At 39.9% G+C, this 19,616-nt stretch overlaps 1 protein-coding gene across 1 annotated transcript; it reads right to left on the reverse strand.

Annotated features, from left to right (window-relative positions):
• cdkn2aipnl (CDKN2A interacting protein N-terminal like) lies at nucleotides 1-2,181 on the reverse strand. The gene is made up of 3 exons (XM_080435496.1): nucleotides 1,896-2,181; nucleotides 324-429; nucleotides 1-227 (listed from the first exon to the last, which is right to left on the reverse strand). The coding sequence occupies exons 1-3, from the start codon at nucleotides 2,105-2,107 to the stop codon at nucleotides 219-221; spliced, it is 327 nt and encodes a 108-aa protein (XP_080291622.1). The 5' UTR covers nucleotides 2,108-2,181; the 3' UTR covers nucleotides 1-218.
• Nucleotides 2,182-19,616: the final 17,435 nt, after the last annotated feature.

The following is a 19,616-nucleotide window of genomic DNA, read 5'->3' on the forward strand; positions in this document are numbered from 1 at the left end:
TCAAAACCATTGCCTTTAATGAAGAGTTAACACTATGAAACAAATTTAAAAACAGACACGAGACAGTACCTCCATTATGGTCGAACAAAAGAAAAAAAAAGAATTTACACATCTAAAAACCGTAACACTTTTTCACATTCAACATCACTTATAAAACATAAAAATGTGTGATTAACAGAACTATGGTCCTCGGGTGTTTTCAATCCGTTTCTGCTCGGTCACCGACCCTGTGAAGTAAGAGGAGCATTGATTAGACGTTTCACCATATCCGTGTGAATCATGGAATTATGGTAAATAAGAAAAGTATGGTTTTAACATTTTACCTGTTGTTTCTTCATAATCTCATCTCTGGTTTTGAAGATAGGTGCATCGACCACCACAATACCCTCGGCCATCTCTGTCACTTTCTCCAGCAGCTCAGAGCTGTAACTGCATGAAAACATACGACAAGAAACAATAACATTAAACATAATGCAAATGCTTGGTCTTGTCTGTGAATTGCTATCTCCCCTTGTAGTTCTTCAAGCTGCAATACAGGACTTAATACAATGAAAAAGTAAGTAGTTTGGAGTGGCTTATTGTCTTATATCAGCCGTGAACGTCTATCTATCCCCTTTTCAATACACGGTAGAGTGTAGACCCTTGGAAGATGTATTGCTGATCAACACCCAGTACTTAACGCACGATTTAGTTACCCAAGCTGTGCTACATACACAGAGTTGGTATACGAGTAATGAATAAGTGTTATTTCAACCTATCTGTATGGTTGAGTATGTTAATACAATATATCTGTACAGATGATCTGCAGTGCCACTAGGATGTGGTCTCCCAACTGTTCCATTGAGACGTTCTTTTCAGATAGCTGTGCTTCTCAACACCTTTTCATATCAAGGACCCTAATTTAGTAGAGTTACAGGCCCCCATTCGATGATATTTAGCCTCCAAGACCCAAATATGATTGTTGGATTATGATTTTGTCCATGCCAGATAACAGGCAAACTATGATTACAACAGGCCAAATATGATAACAACTGACTGTAAAATATATTAATGCTGATGTTTAACAGGTCAGGTACCACAGGACTCCCTCAAGTACCCCTGCTCTTCCCTGCCTATGGCGGCAATTCATGTTAATGTTAGTACGACCAGTGGTGTAAAGTAACGGAGTACATTTACTCAAGTAGTCTGTACTTAATTACAATTGAGGTATTTTGACTTTACTGGAGTATTTCCAATTTTCTGTATTTTTACTTCTACTCCACTACATCTCAGAGGTAAATATTGTACTTTTACTCCACTACTATTATTTGAAAACTTTAGTTACAAGTTACTTTGTAGATTTGGATTATTATTACAAAACGTGCATTATAAACCATTTCAGCCCTATTTATATTTTGGCCATTTGAAAATAGACGATCTACAAGCTCACAATGCGTCACGATTTGGACGCATTGTGAGCTTGTACATCTGCTATTAAATCACACCCAGTGATTTTTATACATTTGAAAACTTGTGAAATGGGACATTCTGCATAATGAGTACTTTCTACTTTTGGCACCAAAACGTTTGTACTTTTACTCAAGTACATTTTTAATTCCGGACTATTAGCCTACTTGTAACAGAGTATTTCCACATTGCAGTATTGATACATTTACTTGTGCATGTTTACTAAAACGTGAGTACTTTTCCCACCAATGGTAAACACAGCCTTTTCTTGTAGTTCGGACATTACCTCTCTCCACCGGCAGAGGGAGACAACGGACAACATAATAAGGATCAGTAGCACGACTGTGCTTGCAAAACAAAAAGGATCTACAAGCTTTTGTACTTGTTCGCTTGTCGATCTGTTTTTTCCTCGTCTTTTCTCCACCTCAGCGTTCTTCTTTTTGACTCACCGACAGCCCAGAAACACGTTGTTGGCCCAGACCATGGACAGAGCCAGTAGCTGGTCTACATGCGGGTCTTCATAGTCGTTGATGTTCCTCAGCAGGAACTCCCTCCTGGCGTCCCACTGCTTCTCGCTCTCTGAAACACCCCGGTACTCTTCTACCTGCTCGGCCAGAGCTCTGTTCTGCTGGATGAACTCCTGGATGTCCAAGTCACCCATGTTTGATTGTTTGTTTTTCCTCGTAGACAAAACAAAAAAATCACCGCCGGATGAGCATGGACTAAAAGGAACTAGTAGCAGTGTTGCCAGGCTTTGCGAGAGAAATAAGCAACCAGGTTTATTAAAACAACCCCAAAAGAAGCAACGCCACATGAGCACTTTAAAACTTCGTTGGCTATTTGAAAATAGCCGATCTACGAGCTTGCAGATCTGCTGTTTACATAGAAAGATATTGGAGGAAAAAAATGTACATCGTGGAATATTTTCAAATCCACAAAATCTTGTATGGGGGTCTCTGGCACAAAATATTTTCAGAAGGTTGGGTCTATAAACACATATCAATTTGGGGTTCCTTCAGTCCTTGACATGAATTTGTTGGAGGACCACTGGTTTAAACAACATTAGGAACCAAGCCCAAATAAGCAACTTCACAGAAAAACAAGCCCACATTCGCTTATAATAAGCGGACATGGCAACACTGACTAGTAGTAGAGGAAAACGACTTCCTGTCTGACAACAAAGTGGGACAGGAACCTGACATTTCAGACGCCTGTTTCACCACACTGCCACCCCGTGGTCAATCTGAGGAACTGCTCTTCAGGCCAGAGTCCTAGACATGCAGGTAGGCCTACTACATACATACATACATACATACATACATACATACATACATACATACATACATACATACATACATACATACATACATACATACATACATACATACATACATACATACATACATACATACATACATGCATACATACATACATGCATACATACATAGGCCTACATACATACATACATATATTCTTTGAGACACACATCTCATTATGTATGTATTATGATACATACATACATACATAATACTGCAGTTATAATGTACTAGATTTTCAGGCTATAGATTTTCCTATATTGCGCTGATCAGAGCAATGGTCACGAGTTATGGCTATTTGAAGTGTTAAACACTGCCACAATTTAGGGTTTTAGGTCTCTGACATGGTGTGACTATTCTCATGGCAGACCCCTGAACAGTGTCTGTGCCATGTTTTGTGCAGATTGGAGCATGAGCCTCTGGCCCCCGGAGGCCAATGACGGGGTCCCTGGGGCCATACAGTGTAGCTCAATTAACACATTTAAACATTTATACATCTACAATAATAGATTAATATAGAACATTAATGTGAAATATCAATACCCCAAGGAATATTAGCTATGTAATGAATATCTTATTAGTAGAGTTACTGCCGTTAATAGAGCTGGTATTGTCTTTAATAGAACTGTTAATGTTTTTACCAGTGCTGTTACTGTCTTTAATAGTGTTGGGTTGGTCTGTCACTGTCTTTAATATAACTGTTGGTCTTTAGTAGAGCTGTCATTGTTTTTCTCATTGCTGTTGAAGTTTTGTTGTATTTCAGACAGACAGACAGACAGACGGACAGACGGACAGACAGTTCAGGGTACTTCTCTCTGATAGAAGATATGATTAGTTTCTCTACCACCACCGTTACTGTACAACAACAACAATAACGACAATAATAATGATAAATATTTGTCAATTTATTTTTTGTCATAATAACAATAAATATAGCTGCAAGCAGCAATAATACAGGGCCAGTGAATGCAGAAAGAAAGAAAGAAGCAATGATAAGTAATATGCACAATAAGCCATAGAAACATAGAAGACTGAACTTGAGAGAAAGAAGACCATGCAATTAATAAATGAGCATTTTAAACCCTCACTAACTCTAACCTCAGTAAAACTATGCCTACCCCTAACCTCAAGTAAATACTATGCGTATGCCTACGAATGCCAAATCATGATCACCTCAACACATCGCCGGGGACAGGGATCAAACCAGTGACCTCCGGACTCATAGGCTGCCTTTCTTCTCATTGACTTAGAGATATGATAGACCTGGTAATGTCTGTTGATATATATAAGTCTTTCCATCCCTGATGGACGAAGCCTCTGTTTTGCTCACTACTCTAGATCACTGGATCCCTAACCATCTACCGATAGAGAAATTGTACGTCTCCTCGGAACAGAAACTAGTGAAAGTAGCCGATCTACAAGCTCACAAAACGTTACTATCTGAAAAGTTGTGAGATTGTAGATCGGCTATTTTCACAATGAAGTATGTCATACATTGAAAAGACATACTCTCAAATAAGCATTTCATGTTATCTTTAACAATTGCACATTCATTGATACAGTCATGTTGTTTGCAATGCACTTTAAATGAAGTCTGCATGAAGTGAGCCTTGAACCGGCGACCTTGCGGTTGGCAGGCAGATGCTGTAGAGAGAAGCCATTGGACCGACAGACCTGAATTGGTGAAAAGGGAGCTCACACAGATGATACAGTTTCACGCAAATAGCTGAAAAATCCTGGGTTTAAGTGTTTTTCAAACTGCTCAAAATTGCGGACAATCTAAGGGCGGAGCTTACTGGTCAAAGTGATACATGTGTTCCTCATGAGTCAAGGCACAAGTGAAAGCAAGTTTCACGACTTTCGGCCAAACGAGGCATGGCTTATGCCTGTTTAAAGTTTGCATTTTCAAAAAATTGCTATAGCGCCCCCCTTTGGCCAATTGGAGTACGATTGGTTTCAGTGATATTTGGAGTGACCCTCTACATTTCTGCAAAGTTTCAAAGAAATGTGAGTCTGCATGTATGTGTTAGGGGCAGATGAATAATTTTCATAAAAATGCAATAGTTATCTCCTCCTGGGATTTTTGAGTAATCTGCACGAAACGTTTTACACATGAACTTTGGACTTCTGCCGACAAAACGTTAGTGGCGGATTTTGTGTGTGAAAGTGAAAGAATGAAGCTTTTAAGAGCCAATGACTGTTTTTCATATAATTCAAAATGGTGGGAGATCTAAAGGTCAGAGGTCAAATGTCAGTGTATGAAAGTTGTTCAGCATGAGGAGACGCATATGTGTATCCAAGTTTCGTGGCTGTAGGTCAAACAAGGCATGAGTTGTACCTGTTCAAAGTTGGCATTTTCAATTGAGTGCTATAGCGCCACCCTTTGACGAATGAGTGTTTTCATGACCATCTACCATATGGCCGAGTTTCGTAAAAAGCGTATGCGCGGTTAAGCCAGAACTGCCAAAAACGGCAGAAGAAACAGAATACTGCCAATAACAAAACAGAGCCTTGCTCTGCAGAGCCTGGCCCCGTAATAATACAAATAATTTTATGTAGGTGGAGAACAGAGCTTGTGAATGATTGAGTTCAAAGAAGAACTTATATTATTTAAAAACATGTGCCACTTCTTGCTATTATGCCCCATGCCCTTTAAAAAAAGGTTTATGCTACATACATTATATAAAAAATAAAGAAAATAACTATAAATAAACTGTAAAAAACTATTCAATTAAATGAATTATTTCTTATTTTCTCTGCCATTTTTGTTACATATTGATTGATATGCAGTGAGGATTGCTGGGTAATATTATGTGTTTTTGTCCAATGTCAAGTCTCTACTTGATCATGTGATGAGATCATAGTTTAGGTGCAAAATATGAACATCAAGACTGACAGCCAGGCTGAGAACATCTGCAAGCGGAGCGATAAAAAAAAACTGTTTCATGTTTTAAACAATACACAGTTTCTCTATCTCTCTTTATCTAAGGACAAGAAAGAGCTCTTGTGATCCGTAAGAAAAGAAGGAGTACTACTGTCTGACGGCAGATAAAATATTCTTTTTCACATTTTAATGAACTAAATGTCCTCTAAGTGAAACGTTGAAGGATGTGCCCTGCACAAAATGATTACACAAGCATTTCTATCGGCACCTGTACAATTTGATACACATGCAGTAAACGCTCATCCACACACGCACGCGCACAGCCGCACACGCACACGCACACGCACACGCACACACACACACACACACACACACACACACACACACACACACACACACACACACACACACACACATGCATGCAGTATACAACGACAGACAAGAGAGGCAAAGGGAGACAAGAAAGGGAGTCAGTAATAAGGCAGCATAAAGCTGTAGGAAGTCAGTAATAAGGCAGCATAAGGCAGTAGGGAGTCAGCAATAAGGCAGCAAAATAAACTCATCAAAAGCACCGCTTACTTAGTTCACACTGAGTGTGATTTATCTTATTTTCAGAGAAGAGACAGAGACAATCTGACGTCGGCTTACCTGGTGAGATGAATCCCAAATTGTAGACATTCTGTCCATTCATCCATGATGCTGCAGAACACAAAATGAGCTGCAGTTAAAACTGTTCACCGTTGACCTTCACCGTCCTTACATCTGTCCCAGAGAGATAAAATGATGTCTGTCCCGTCATTGTACAGAAGCAGATAGCTGATCTTTACCTGCAGAACAAATAAAAGCAAACAAGTAAAAAATAACTGCATTTAAGGTTTTTGAACTTATGTGTGCATCAGTAGGCCTAACAAATCAGGCAATAAGAATGCAAATAATTTGTTATAATACTGCATCAGCATCTGCAACCAAATTCTAAATTCCTGTATTACAGGTTTAAGGTCAACCTTACTGGAAACTTGGATTGCAATATTGGCATTGGCCAATTTGACCATGCAATTAATCGACTATCGTATTATTGCCAAAATTCCAATATTGTGCATCCCTAATGAAAAACTATAACTGCCTCATAAAAAACACCTTCAATCATAAATGCAACATCTGGCAATAGGGAGTGCCACAAATGCAGATTTTTCGACTCACAACGGCTTGCATCGGGGCAACCACACAGGGCAACCTCCAAATGGTCTACTTACTGTACTGTTGTTAATGTAATAATATATAAAATATATTTTTTAACCCCCTTTTTCTCCCCAATTTAGTCATTATTCCCCACACACATTTCTGTGTGTTATCAATGCTGTTGTGGTCGATAAACCTTTATTGATCCCCATGGGGGAAATTCCCCCGGTGCTATAGTCACACAGCCGTAAACACAGGATAGATACATGTGAAGTAGAGAGATACTAACTAAGAACTAAGATTAAAACTAAAAATAGGAAATGGTGTTTTAGAATGAGAATGCGTTAGGATGATTGATTTGGGTGTCTATTGTTCACTGTTTTGTGAGGTCCCACAAGTTGGCATTGGAGATGGTGTTGGGCTTTCAAAGTCTGGACCCTCGTATTTCACTTTTCTTCTCAGACAGAGAGTAAAGTTCGAACCTTTTGATTGTTAATGTTAATGGCACGCACGGTGTGTGTACATATATACACACCGTATACATATCAGTATATAAAACATGCGTTGTGTTATGAGTGTGTTGTTATGGAAAAATATAAACTTCACATCAATATAAAGGAAATAATTCCAGCAGAGAGTAGAGTGGATGAATCAACATATATTTATTATACTGTACGAGAGCTCTCTCTCTCTCTCTCATTTTCTAGAATTTAGTATATGTGAAATCTTTTATCTGGTTGGACGTTAAATCTCTGTTTTTCAAGGCAAAGGGCCCTTAGCACGCCGGCTAATTGTTTTGGGTGGATACGTATCAATACTTCTCTCCCTTCTAAACGTTAAAAGGCCAGAGACTATGCAGTCAAAACAAATATTTCCACATTTATGGCCAATGCCCAGTTGACTATTTTTTTTTTTAGATATCATCTTTTATCTAAAATTCCTATATTAATTAATTCAGATAAATATCAAACATATCACATGAAACATATTACAGAATAATAGACCTGGTTGTTTTAGGTTTGAAAGCCTCTCACTCATAATGTCAAATTTATATCTGTTTGTATGTTAAATCTCTGTTTCTCAAGACTGAGGGCTCCATACAGATTCATTTACCAATTCGGACCGCCTTTCACGGATTGATTTTGACAGTTTCCTTTTAAGGACTTTGTACAGTTCGTACAGGTATTTACCGTTTTCCGGATGGCTCGCCTTTCACGACCTAGTTTGGCCTTTCACCAACTTTGTACAGAAGTACAGATTAATTTGCCGATTTTCACGGATGGGCTTTCACCGATTACTTGTATCTCACCCTTCTAGACGTTGATATGCCAGAGATTAGGCAGTAAGAACAAATATGTTCACATTAGTTATCAAATATAGTTTTCCAGTCTTCATGGCTCTTTCCTCCATCTTCACTTGGCATACGGGTCCATTTGGTTTGCATTTCTGACAGTGATCTCCACTGGGCTGGTGGGTCCCAGTGTTCAGTGGCTCTCACGTCCATTTTGAGTGGTCTCTTCTATAGTGGTCTCCACTGGGCTGGTGGTTCCCCTGTTCAGTGGCTCTCAAATGCTCTCTGTGGCTCTCTGTGCCTTGTCCTCCTGCTGTGGCAAAGTCTCTTGTTGTTTGTTTGACATGGTGTCGATTTCCTCACCTTCGTTGTTACATGGTGATATTGTTGGTGCTGCTCTCATGGCTGGTGACCACGCACGCTCTGCTGTGGAAAACGCATGCTCTGCTCCTTCCCTCTGGCTTGAAGCTTGTGGTTTCCTCCTTGTCATCACAGACAGAGTAGATCTGCCTGCGAGGTTCCAATCGTGTAGTTGTTGAAGATCATCAGAAGTTGATTTAGCATAGCTTGCTTCTGTAGTGCTCCTCTTTGTCCTCCATCGTCTGGATCTGGTCCGGATCTGCTTTGAGAAAATCTTCTTCCAAAAAAAAGTGATTTGCAATTATTCAAATAATTGCAAAATGGGTCTATGTTCTGATAGTGCTCGTTACTATAGAGTGTCCTGTCCATATAAGGAGTCTCCATGTCTCTCCAGCTCTTTATAAAACAGAAAATGCATTTTCGTTTCGGTTTCAGTTTCATTTCCAATTTTATCCAATCAGGATAGAGAACTCAATCAGGATATAGATTAAACAAGTGAAATTGGAAGTGATGACACTAAGAAATGAGCAGGCAAAATTAGAACTGGAACACTATAAAAATGAAGCTTAAAAATGGGTACTTTCTCCTGATTGGCTGAGATTTTGACACCTACCAGAAAATGTATTTTCTGTTTATTAAAGAGCTGGAGAGACGGGGAGACTCCTGTTACTGAAGAAACACTCTATAGCAATGATTACTATCAGAATATAGTGCTTTAACCTTTAAAAAAAAATACTTTTTGTTTTAACCCAAAAATATCACTTACCCTACCTTTAAGTTCTTTTGATCAAGTATCCATAATCATAATTAGTTATGAAATATGAAATATTGATCCCATCCTCGTCGCCAAATGTTATAGCAATATTAATAATAATATTCCATTCAGGTGAAGGTTTAGATCATTTATTAGGAAGATGTCAGCAGAGCGCAACAGCATACACAGATCGGTAGAGCCAGGCCTCCTGGCCTGACCAACAGCCCATTCGGGGCACAAGCCTCTCAAACACCCATCTTACACAGTTCTTATAGTAGACCATTTACCAAAGGTGCTATTCTAAATGTACATTATGTACATATAAGGTATGTACTAAAGATAAGAGAGACACAACCATAGCTACATAGCTGACACATTCATAGTATCACAGGACAAATATATGCTGACACAGAGAATAGCATGGAGGATCCAGATCATCTGTTAGATTGACAGCTGTAGCTAAGTTGACTAAAGACCCCTGCTGTGAGTTTAGACCTCCTTGGTTCAGATAGAGTTAGATAGTACAGAAATACAGAAGAACAGGTTGGCATTCTGAAATAGCCATTACACTGTACATCTGCTATTTTCCCGCACCGTGACACCTTATGACTTCGATAACAAGAGGAGGTCAACATACACCTGTAACTTTGGAGCAAATTATATTTTTATTCAAGATCCAGCAAGGACATTCACTTGTGGGAATATTTGTGCAGTGCATTGAAGAAAATCTAGTTGCATTGAAGTTCAAATTAGACTTTGAACTTCAAATTAGGTTTTGCTCTTGATATAAAGATTCATCTCTTTCCACTTATCAGTCCATAGCTTACACATGCCACAGATGTTTCAAACCTCCTCGGACTACTGCTGAATGTTTGCAGTTCTTTGTCCATACATTTTCATTAGGCCATAAGGCCTAATCTATGCAAGGTCGTACGATGAAGTATAATAGCTTAAGTGGTTGTACAGAAAATCCATCACAAGGCTGGTCCTTTTTGTTACTGTCACAGCTCAGATAATTTGACATTTCAAAACATCAGATAGCACACATGCATGTACGTATGCACGTGCGCACGCACGCACACAGATTCATGCAGAAGGGAAGGTCTTGCAACACAAGAACGTTGTGTCCTCTTTCACCTCAGCATGTGGGTGTCTGCCTGCTTTATTACAAAGGGGAGTGGCAAACACACGCACGCACGCACGCACGCACGCACGCACGCACGCACGCACGCACGCACGCACGCACGCACGCACGCACGCACACACACACACACACACACACACACACACACACACACACACACACACACACACACACACACACACACACACACACACACACACACACACACACACACACACACGCACGCCTATAAACAAATGCACATGCATGTGCACAAGCATAGACACATATAGTAGGTTTACAAAAGAAGCACCATTTTACACATGCAAACTAGCACAGGCAGGCACAGTTTATTTTATTCACAGTGTATATATGAATGTGTTAATGCTGAATGCAGGCCAGTGTCACACACACACACACACACACACACACACACACACACTGAATACACACTCACTCGATCCTCTTCTCAAATTCCCCCAGATGAATCATCAGCAGGCTTCGTCAGTACGCTATACACTGGGCAGCTTCCAAGCCATACAAGTCACCACTTTATTGAGTGAACTAAACCATTACGTTTATAGGCCTGTCCTTTCCCTCTCGCTCGGCCCGAGATAATACATTGATGCTGAAATAATACACTGTCTTCAGTGAGCATTTTTGATGAGTCACTGCATGTACTGTATGCTTACTCAGGGGAAAAGTATAATTGGGAGACACGGAAACAACAGGTAGGCCTTTCATCCGGAGTCCTGTTGACCTGCCAAGGAAGAGGGATTAGTCCTCCAGTCCTACAGTATCACAGTCCTGAAAGTGACGAAGAGTATCTGATATCAGGATATGCAGGAATAAAGTCCAGATTTATACCTACAATCCGAGTATGTTAATACAAGATAACTAGCACATCTGCATTGGTTGTGTGTGGTCTCCCTACTCTTTCAACACTGGTGTCGGGTACAAATGTCAATAAAGCTGTTTTCTTAGTTTTTTCTTAGACCTTTATTTATATAGATACAGTAAACTCCCATCGAGATCTCTTTTACGAGGGAGACATGCAGGTTTGCAGCAGTAAACAAAAGTTACAACATACAACAAACAACAAACATTTACATAAAAAACTGAATATAAAAAAACTACTTAATAGTGTAATAAAGGCAACAATAATAGCACCTATAGAAAGTATACAATAAAAACTTTAGGGAGGCAGGTGCAATTTCAAAGTCTGCCATCAAATCAGACAGTAAACCTAAAAAAAAAAAAGCGAGTTCAGTTCCGTAAGCTGTAGACAGATAAGTACCAATGAGTGAGTCCGCATGAGGCCAATGAAGACCCAACTCTGGCATACAAGGTGCAATGGTAATTGAGAAGCATGCAGCCTGTGACAAACCTCAGGGCACTACACTCTATAATAAGTGCAAGCATTTGGCAGAGGCATGCATGTAAATCAGATTACCATAATCCAGTAACGGAAGGAATGTAGCCTCTTTTGAAAATAAAATCCGAACTTGAGCTTGAGATTCTTTACTAAGTTTTCAAAGTGTCATTCAAATGTTAAAGGTGGTGTGCATGTTTTTTTTTAAGGCGTTAAATAGCTCTATAATCTAATAGTTATAATTGATATATAGTGTCTCCCCAGCTCTTTAGTAAACAGAAAAAAGAAAAAAAATCAGCTCAGGAGACCAATTTGATCTAATCAGGAGAAAAGACTCATCCAGTACATCTGATAAAGAAGTGAAATTGGAACTGGAACACAAGCTTATACATTATCTTTGTGAGGTTCTCTCTCCTGATTGGTTGAAAATTGTAACCCATCTGAAAATGTATTTTCTGTTTATTAAAGAGTTGGGGAGATAGTGAGAGCCCTGTTACTGAACAAACACTATAACACTTTACTATCAGAATATATAGAGTTTTAACTTTTAATCAATAATCCTTTTGATTTAATCAAAAATAATATCACTTACACTACCTTTAAATGATCAATTAACATAAGTACTTGTACTGTCTCACTATTAGTTCACTTGGACTGCCATGTATAGTAAGGTTACAATGGAAGAAGGAAAAGCCTTCCTGGAATTGAATTAGGAAGTTACTGTATTTGAAGAAGACTGACATCTTTATTGTAGTTTAGAAATCTTCTTCAGGAGAGACATAAAACGTACAGATTATAGCTTTAACTTACAGACAGATCTAAATTGTTGTGGTATGAAAGTAGCATGGCCAGGATATGAGTATGTTCACTTGTACTAAGTAAATAAGAATACATGGAAAGTTTTAATTTAATTTAATCAACTATTCAATGACAACACTCTTGGTTCTATACTGTTCTTATTGGCAAAGGTGGAAACTGTTTACTGTTTACTCTAACTATACAAAGACTACATTAGTTACTTGATACAAATGGAGAATACTAAAATCTACTGGCTTGGGGGAGATTTTTGTAGTGAATCATACATTATTTATACTAGAAAGATCTTAGTGTTGTCATTTGGAATAGGAGTCTGGGAATTATTCTTGACCTCTACATTAACTTTAGTATCTCAGTAGTGTAAAAGATTATAGGCTTGGGACTTAATTATAATTTGACTGTCACTTTGGAAGCCAGGCTAATTAAAACTACAGCGCTTGACATATGGATCCAGTTGCAATATAAGCCTATGACCTATTTTATCTCCCTGACTCATAGTATTAACAAGAGGATATATTCTCGCCTTCTACAGTCTAGTTGTGATTGACACTCACATTAGGGTCATTGAAAAAAATAGAACTAACACCCCGCTACTGGCATCACTAGTAGGTGGACACTACTTTCGTCCCCATGTTCAATTATTTCAGAATGTTCTACAATTAATCACTTAGGCCCTACATACTCTGTACTTAACTCTATTTGTTTATTTAGACGGACACTGCATATTGATGAACAATACATATCAATGTAATGTAAGCGTCTTTGGGTACTTATCATTATTAATATTAATATTATTAATATAATTAATATTAGCAGGGGAGTCTGGTGCAACGCTCAGGTCCTGGACCTGGTGAGACGAAGGAGGAGCCCGGCCAGGAGACAACCCACAGAGCCTAGTCCCTCCACGTGCCAGAGCCTCCCCGAGTCCCGGCAGAGTATTTCCGGAGAAGCGGACTGAGTGGCCCTGTCTTGCCCTATAGGACTGACCGTGGGTAGCTACTGGGACGTAAGTCGGGGCTTGATCAACCCCGGCTGGGTCACCTGGGCGAGGGTGTATGTTGCGAGACCCGAAACATCCTATGACCCCAGGCTACAACACTGATGATACGTCCCAGGTGCATCCATGTGATGTTTTTCGTTATAGTTATTCTATTTATAGTGGCTCATAGGAATTTATAGACTACGTGACAACCAGGAATAGATTGGTGACCACCGGAGAGACGGGTGACAGCCGGAATGTAGACGGCATCCGGGAGCAGTTTGGGTTGGCGCCCCAGTCTGTGTCTTCCGTGAGGAAGAAGCCCAACAAATCCACGGTGAGGCCTTTGGGAGGACCATTCAAGTAAGTCGCAAGGGAGCCTGCAGTACCACCAAGGGCCATGGTGGTCATTGCAGTACCATCACGGGCCAAGACACCATCACACCAGAATGAAATGTTTGGAGCAGGGGAGTCTGGTGCAACGCTCAGGTCCTGGACCTGGTGAGACGAAGGAGGAGCCCGGCCAGGAGACAACCCACAGAGCCTAGTCCCTCCACGTGCCAGAGCCTCCCCGAGTCCCGGCAGAGTATTTCCGGAGAAGCGGACTGAGTGGCCCTGTCTTGCCCTATAGGACTGACCGTGGGTAGCTACTGGGACGTAAGTCGGGGCTTGATCAACCCCGGCTGGGTCACCTGGGCGAGGGTGTATGTTGCGAGACCCGAAACATCCTATGACCCCAGGCTACAACACTGATGATACGTCCCAGGTGCATCCATGTGATGTTTTTCGTTATAATATTAATATTAATATTAATATTAATATTAATATTAATATTAATATTAATATTAATATTAATATTAATATTAATATTAATATTAATATGTATATTAAATACACTGGACTTAGCACTAAAAAGTGGCAGCATTTTAAAGAACAATAATTGTGGACATTACATTACATTACATTACATTACATTACATTATTTGGGGGCCCATTTGCAATATCCTCACGGCCCACCAGTGGGCCCCAGCCCACAGGTTGAGAATCATTGTGTTAATGTACAAATGTAACCAAATTTAACCGTAACACTCAAGGGGCACATCATAAAATCCTGCTTACTCTGCATCTCTTTGACCTCATTTCCCTGTCCTGTGTACCTGCAGTAATTATTCTGTTGGTGGTTCACAGCGGTGGACAGTAGTCATTCACTCTCACCTTTGTTCACCCTTGGACCTGCCTATACTGACTAAACCACTGTACCCAAAATAGGGACGCCAGCTTGACAGTGGATAAAGTAACAATGCAAGTATGGACAAGAAATTGCAAACATTAGGCAGTAACACGAGGGAGTTGAAACATCGGTAGAATACGTTTAAGCTATATGGACCAATACATGGAAATAAAGTCTTTATATGATTTTAGTGTCATTTTAAGAGCAATATCAATAGAGACACTGGAGTCATATTATGGTTATAAGCTTGAATAGCTAAAATCAACAGCCTTTCTTCAATGCCCTGCGAAAGATTTAGCCACAAGCGAATGTCCTTGTGTGGATCGTTTAATCTTGAATAAAAGTATAATTTGCTTCAAGGCTACGGGTATATATGTCGATCTCTTATTATTCAAGTTTGTGTTTCACCTTGGTCGGCTCCTTGGTACTCCAGTCTATCCTCTCTCTCTCTCTACTCTTAAGTTAAACAACTTGAACCATAGCATTCCTATTCATGTCATAATAGGCCAATTCACATTCTGTGAGAGTAGGTGAACGTTCACCAAAAATAGCCGATGTACAAGCTCACAATGCGTCACAACATCATTGAGCAGTGAGCTTGTAGATCGGCTATTGTTGGTGAAGAGATTTAATGGGGGCCAGGCATAGACCCCTGTGGGACCCCGTTCAACGAAGTATATAAGGTGGTTAACTACTTGGCACCTTGACTGCAGCTTTGTCTCTGTGGCCATTTACCTCAAAAGGGATTGATTGATTGATTGATTGATTGATTGATTGATTGATTGATTGATTGATTGATTGATTGATTGATTGATTGATTGATTGATTGATTGATTGATTGAATACTTTATTAACACGTTTGAAAACGGTATGGCTTGTTCCCATTGTGGTCCCTTGTACTCAATTCATCATACAGTATACAACGCATTACATATCAGCAACAACACTAAAAGCTATAATAGATATATCTACAGAACAAAGTGGGTTGGGGTGGGGTGGGGTGTGGGGCAGACGATGCCTCTCAAGCAGGGCTCCTTGCGTGGTGCTCGCTGAGGGAGTGAGTTGTTTTCATCTCTGGGGGCAGGCCAGTAGGGGATAACATTATCTGAGTCCAATTACATTTTGAGGACAGCCATGCTTTTAGGTAAATTTAAAATTTGGGAGGGGAATTTAGACGTTTCGTGGCTCTCGGTATGGCATTCCACATTTGGCAGTATTATAAGAATGCATTTTTCCCATGCTTGTGCCGAATTCAGGGGGGAAAAGACCAGGCCCATTGCAAGTTGCTGTGCCATCCCAGCCTATAGCAAAGTGAGCTGGGGTGAGGTGAGTCCTGGGGTGGAGGTTTAGGAGCAGTCTTATCAGTTTGTTTTGAGAGGTCTGTAGTTTTGTCTTCCCTGATATGGGGGTGTTAGTGAACCATGAGGTGCAAGCATAGTCAAAACGACACTGGATGAGGGCTCCAATCCAAAATACAACCCACATAGGTATCCTCATCTTTGCTTGTGATTACATTGTCACAGACTCTGACCGTTTAATTGTTGTCTAAAAAATCTGACACGTCACGTTGTGAGCAAATCTTAATTTTAACAGAATGTTGGCCTATTAAAACATTTGTTTTTGAGCAAAAGTCCTATCCTCAATTTTATTTTTGTGTTTTGAGTGTGCGGATGCTGCTTTCTTCATTAATTTTTTATTTTCTTCAGCTCCAGCACCTCAACTCAAGTTTTGTTAACGGATGAGCGTTGGGCTTTTTCACTTTCAAGTATCAATTTGTAAAATAAAACATACAATGATGTTATTATTACATTATCCAGTGTTATTACATTATCTGGCATTACAGGGCAAAACATCATTTAAAGACATGCATTTGAAAATAAATAAATTGAATAAAATAGAGAGGCATAGCAAAGTTCAAAGCGCCATTATGGTGGTTCTCATGAGTGAAAGGCATTTAAAGACATACTGTATTGGAAAATTAATGAAGAATAAATTGAATAAAATAGACAGGCATAGCAAAGGTCAAAGTGCCATTATGGTGGAACCATCATAATCCTTTTAGAAAAAGACAGTGAAGAACATTCTTAAGGTAGTAGTCCGAGTAAGCTGGGAGTGGGACTCTCAGATCCTCTTGAAGTTTGTTTCAACTCTGTGTGGCTGAACTAAATGCTGCCTCGCCATGTTTTGTTTTAACTTTAGGAACGGTTAATAGACCGGTCCTGAACGATCTGAAACTTCTCGAGGGTTCATAATATGAATGCAAGACAGGGACATATTTTGGAGAGATTTAAAGATGAGCAGCAATATTGAAGCATCCCGGGATATTAGTGGCTGAGGGGGACTTCCTGGCATGCCTTGGGGTGCACATATTTTGTGTATTGTTTTATTTTTGTATTATTAAGTTACACTACACTATGTAACTTTTTTTATAAATAAAATGTTATTTTGTCCAATCTGTATGGTAGAGTATGCTAATACAATACAACTTATACAATTGGGGTGGTTGTATTTTGTCTCTCTGCTCTTCCAATGAGATATTTAGATCGTGTCAAAGGTCATGTCTCACCTAGATGCAAGATCTGACATTAATTTTGACCTGAGATTTATCCCCTGAGCAAGCAGGCAGGCTCTATTAGCTCAATGGCAAAAAAAATCTGCACTTTCGCAGGAAACTGGGTTAAAATCCGGGGTAGAAGAGGAAAGTTAGATAGTGCAGCTTTAAGCCCCCTTTTAGTTGTTATTTGTCACTGTACACTTGCACATACGCACATGACATTTGACCTTTGCATTTACTCATCCTAACTATTAGGAGCAGTGGGCTCTATTAATACAGTGCCCAGGGAGCAGTTAGGGTTTAAGTGCCTTGCTCAGGGACACTTCGACACTTCGACTGGTTGGACCGAGGGCGAGCCGGTGACCTTCCAATTCCCAGACGGCCTCTCTACCCACTCAGCTATACAGTAACCCCTGACTCCCTTTACTCTTGCTATGGGAATGCAGTTCTGGAAATGTATGTGTTATGTTGCTTTATGTTACATCATTTATGTTATGTCATGTGTGTTTAATGGCCGGTAACCATGGGTGACAGGGTTAGGGGAAGTTTGTGCTGTGGAAGTTTGTGCTATACGTTTACAATGATAGTATTGCTGCATTGGAATTTGCCCCTTCATGAGGGTAATAAAATAATCCATAATTAAATGGAGATTTCTGGCTTGGTCTTTAGACTTCAGAGACAGGGAGTCAAGGGGAGCACTATAACATTCAGCCTTTATTCCTTGGCACCACACCAAAGATTATTATCTCGGTTACCTGGTTTATGATACCAGGTGTGTGGCTGGATCCAGATCAGGGCAAAAAATAGCATTTGCAAATGCTTTTTAGGATTTATACCGCCAATGGATCAATTTAGCTACATAGGACACAAGGAAAGTATTGGGGGGTTAATTTAGCATTCTAATGCCTGATTCTAACTGAAGTGTCCTAATGTGGTGTAAAGTAACTAAGTACATTTAGGCCCGGGCCGCTGGTGTGGCGGTCTGGGCGTGCGTGTCGCAAGTTCGAATCCCGATCCCGACGTTCACTCCCCATCTCTCTCTCCCCATCTCCTGTCAGTCTACACTGTCCTATCAAATAAAGGCATAAAAGCCCAATAATATATATCTAAAAAAAGGATATTTACTCAAGTGTTGTACTTAATTACAATTAACATTTACTCCACTAAATCTCAGAGGCAAATATTGTATTTTTACTCCACTATAATGATTTGACAAATTTAGTTACTTTGTAGATTGAGATTATTGCAAAACATACTTTAACCACTTCAGCCCTATATATACTTAAGCTATTTGAAAATAGCCGATCTGCAAGCTCACAGCTGCTCACAGTGAGCTTGTAGATTGGCTATTTTCAAATGATTTTTGTACATTTTGTAAAGCTGTGAAATGTGACATTCTGCATAATGAATACTTTTACTTTTGGTACTTTAAGTATATTTTCATGCCAATACTTTTGTACCTTTACTCAAGTAAATGCTGAATACCGGACTTTTACTTGTAACAGATTATTCTACTTCATTATGGTATTATTACTTTTACTTAAGTAAAACATGTGAGTACTTCTTCCACCACTGACTGATCCTGATGTGGTAAACCCCACCCAATTGGGACTCTGTGCCATGTTGAAACAAACATTAAGAATTATTTGTGGACATTATTTGACTCGGGTGGGTCTGCTTGGTTTCATCTCTTAAATAAACCGAGAGCAGCACTGTCAGCCCACTCACTGGCCACGAGGCACGTACATTAGGGCACATTAAAAGCGTTTTCTCAGGGGACCTCACCCACCTGCCTTATGGGGGGCAAGGCGGGCATACTGTGAGTTGCTGCTGTTGCATTTGAATGAGTGCCAAGGAGATCCCTCTTCAGTGTCCTTCACCGTCTCATTTCACATTGTGCAAAAGAGCAGCTCTCTCTCTCTCTCTCTCTTTCTCTCTCTCTCTCTCTCACTCTCTCTCTCTCTCTCTCTCTCTCTCTCTCTCTCTCTCTCTCTCTCTCTCTCTCTCTCTCTCTCTGTCTCGCTCTCCACCTTTACTGGCCGAGTGACACTTAATACAGCTGATATGAGCATTTGTGCACCTGGCACCATTGCATGTGGGCAAGCACGTATGATATTATATATATATATATGTGTATATATATGTGTATATATATACCTGATATACATACACACGTGTATACACACACACACACACACACACACACACACACACACACACACACACACACACACACACACACACACACACACACACACGCACACGCACAGCGTGTTTGCATGTGTGTGCGTGGACGTATGTACGGTATGTG

Source organism: Gymnoscopelus braueri, assembly GCF_963280865.1.
Source record: "Gymnoscopelus braueri genome assembly, chromosome: 8".
Taxonomy (NCBI): Eukaryota; Metazoa; Chordata; class Actinopteri; order Myctophiformes; family Myctophidae; genus Gymnoscopelus; species Gymnoscopelus braueri.

Excerpts from the sequence above, each read along its gene's own strand:
- cdkn2aipnl (XM_080435496.1), bottom strand. The coding sequence starts at position 2,107 with ATGGGTGACTTGGACATCCAGGAGTTCATCCAGCAGAACAGAGCTCTG. Across the intron at positions 430-1,895 it reads AACGTGTTTCTGGGCTGTCG|TTACAGCTCTGAGCTGCTGG; the intron begins GTGAGTCAAAAA and ends GTTTTCATGCAG.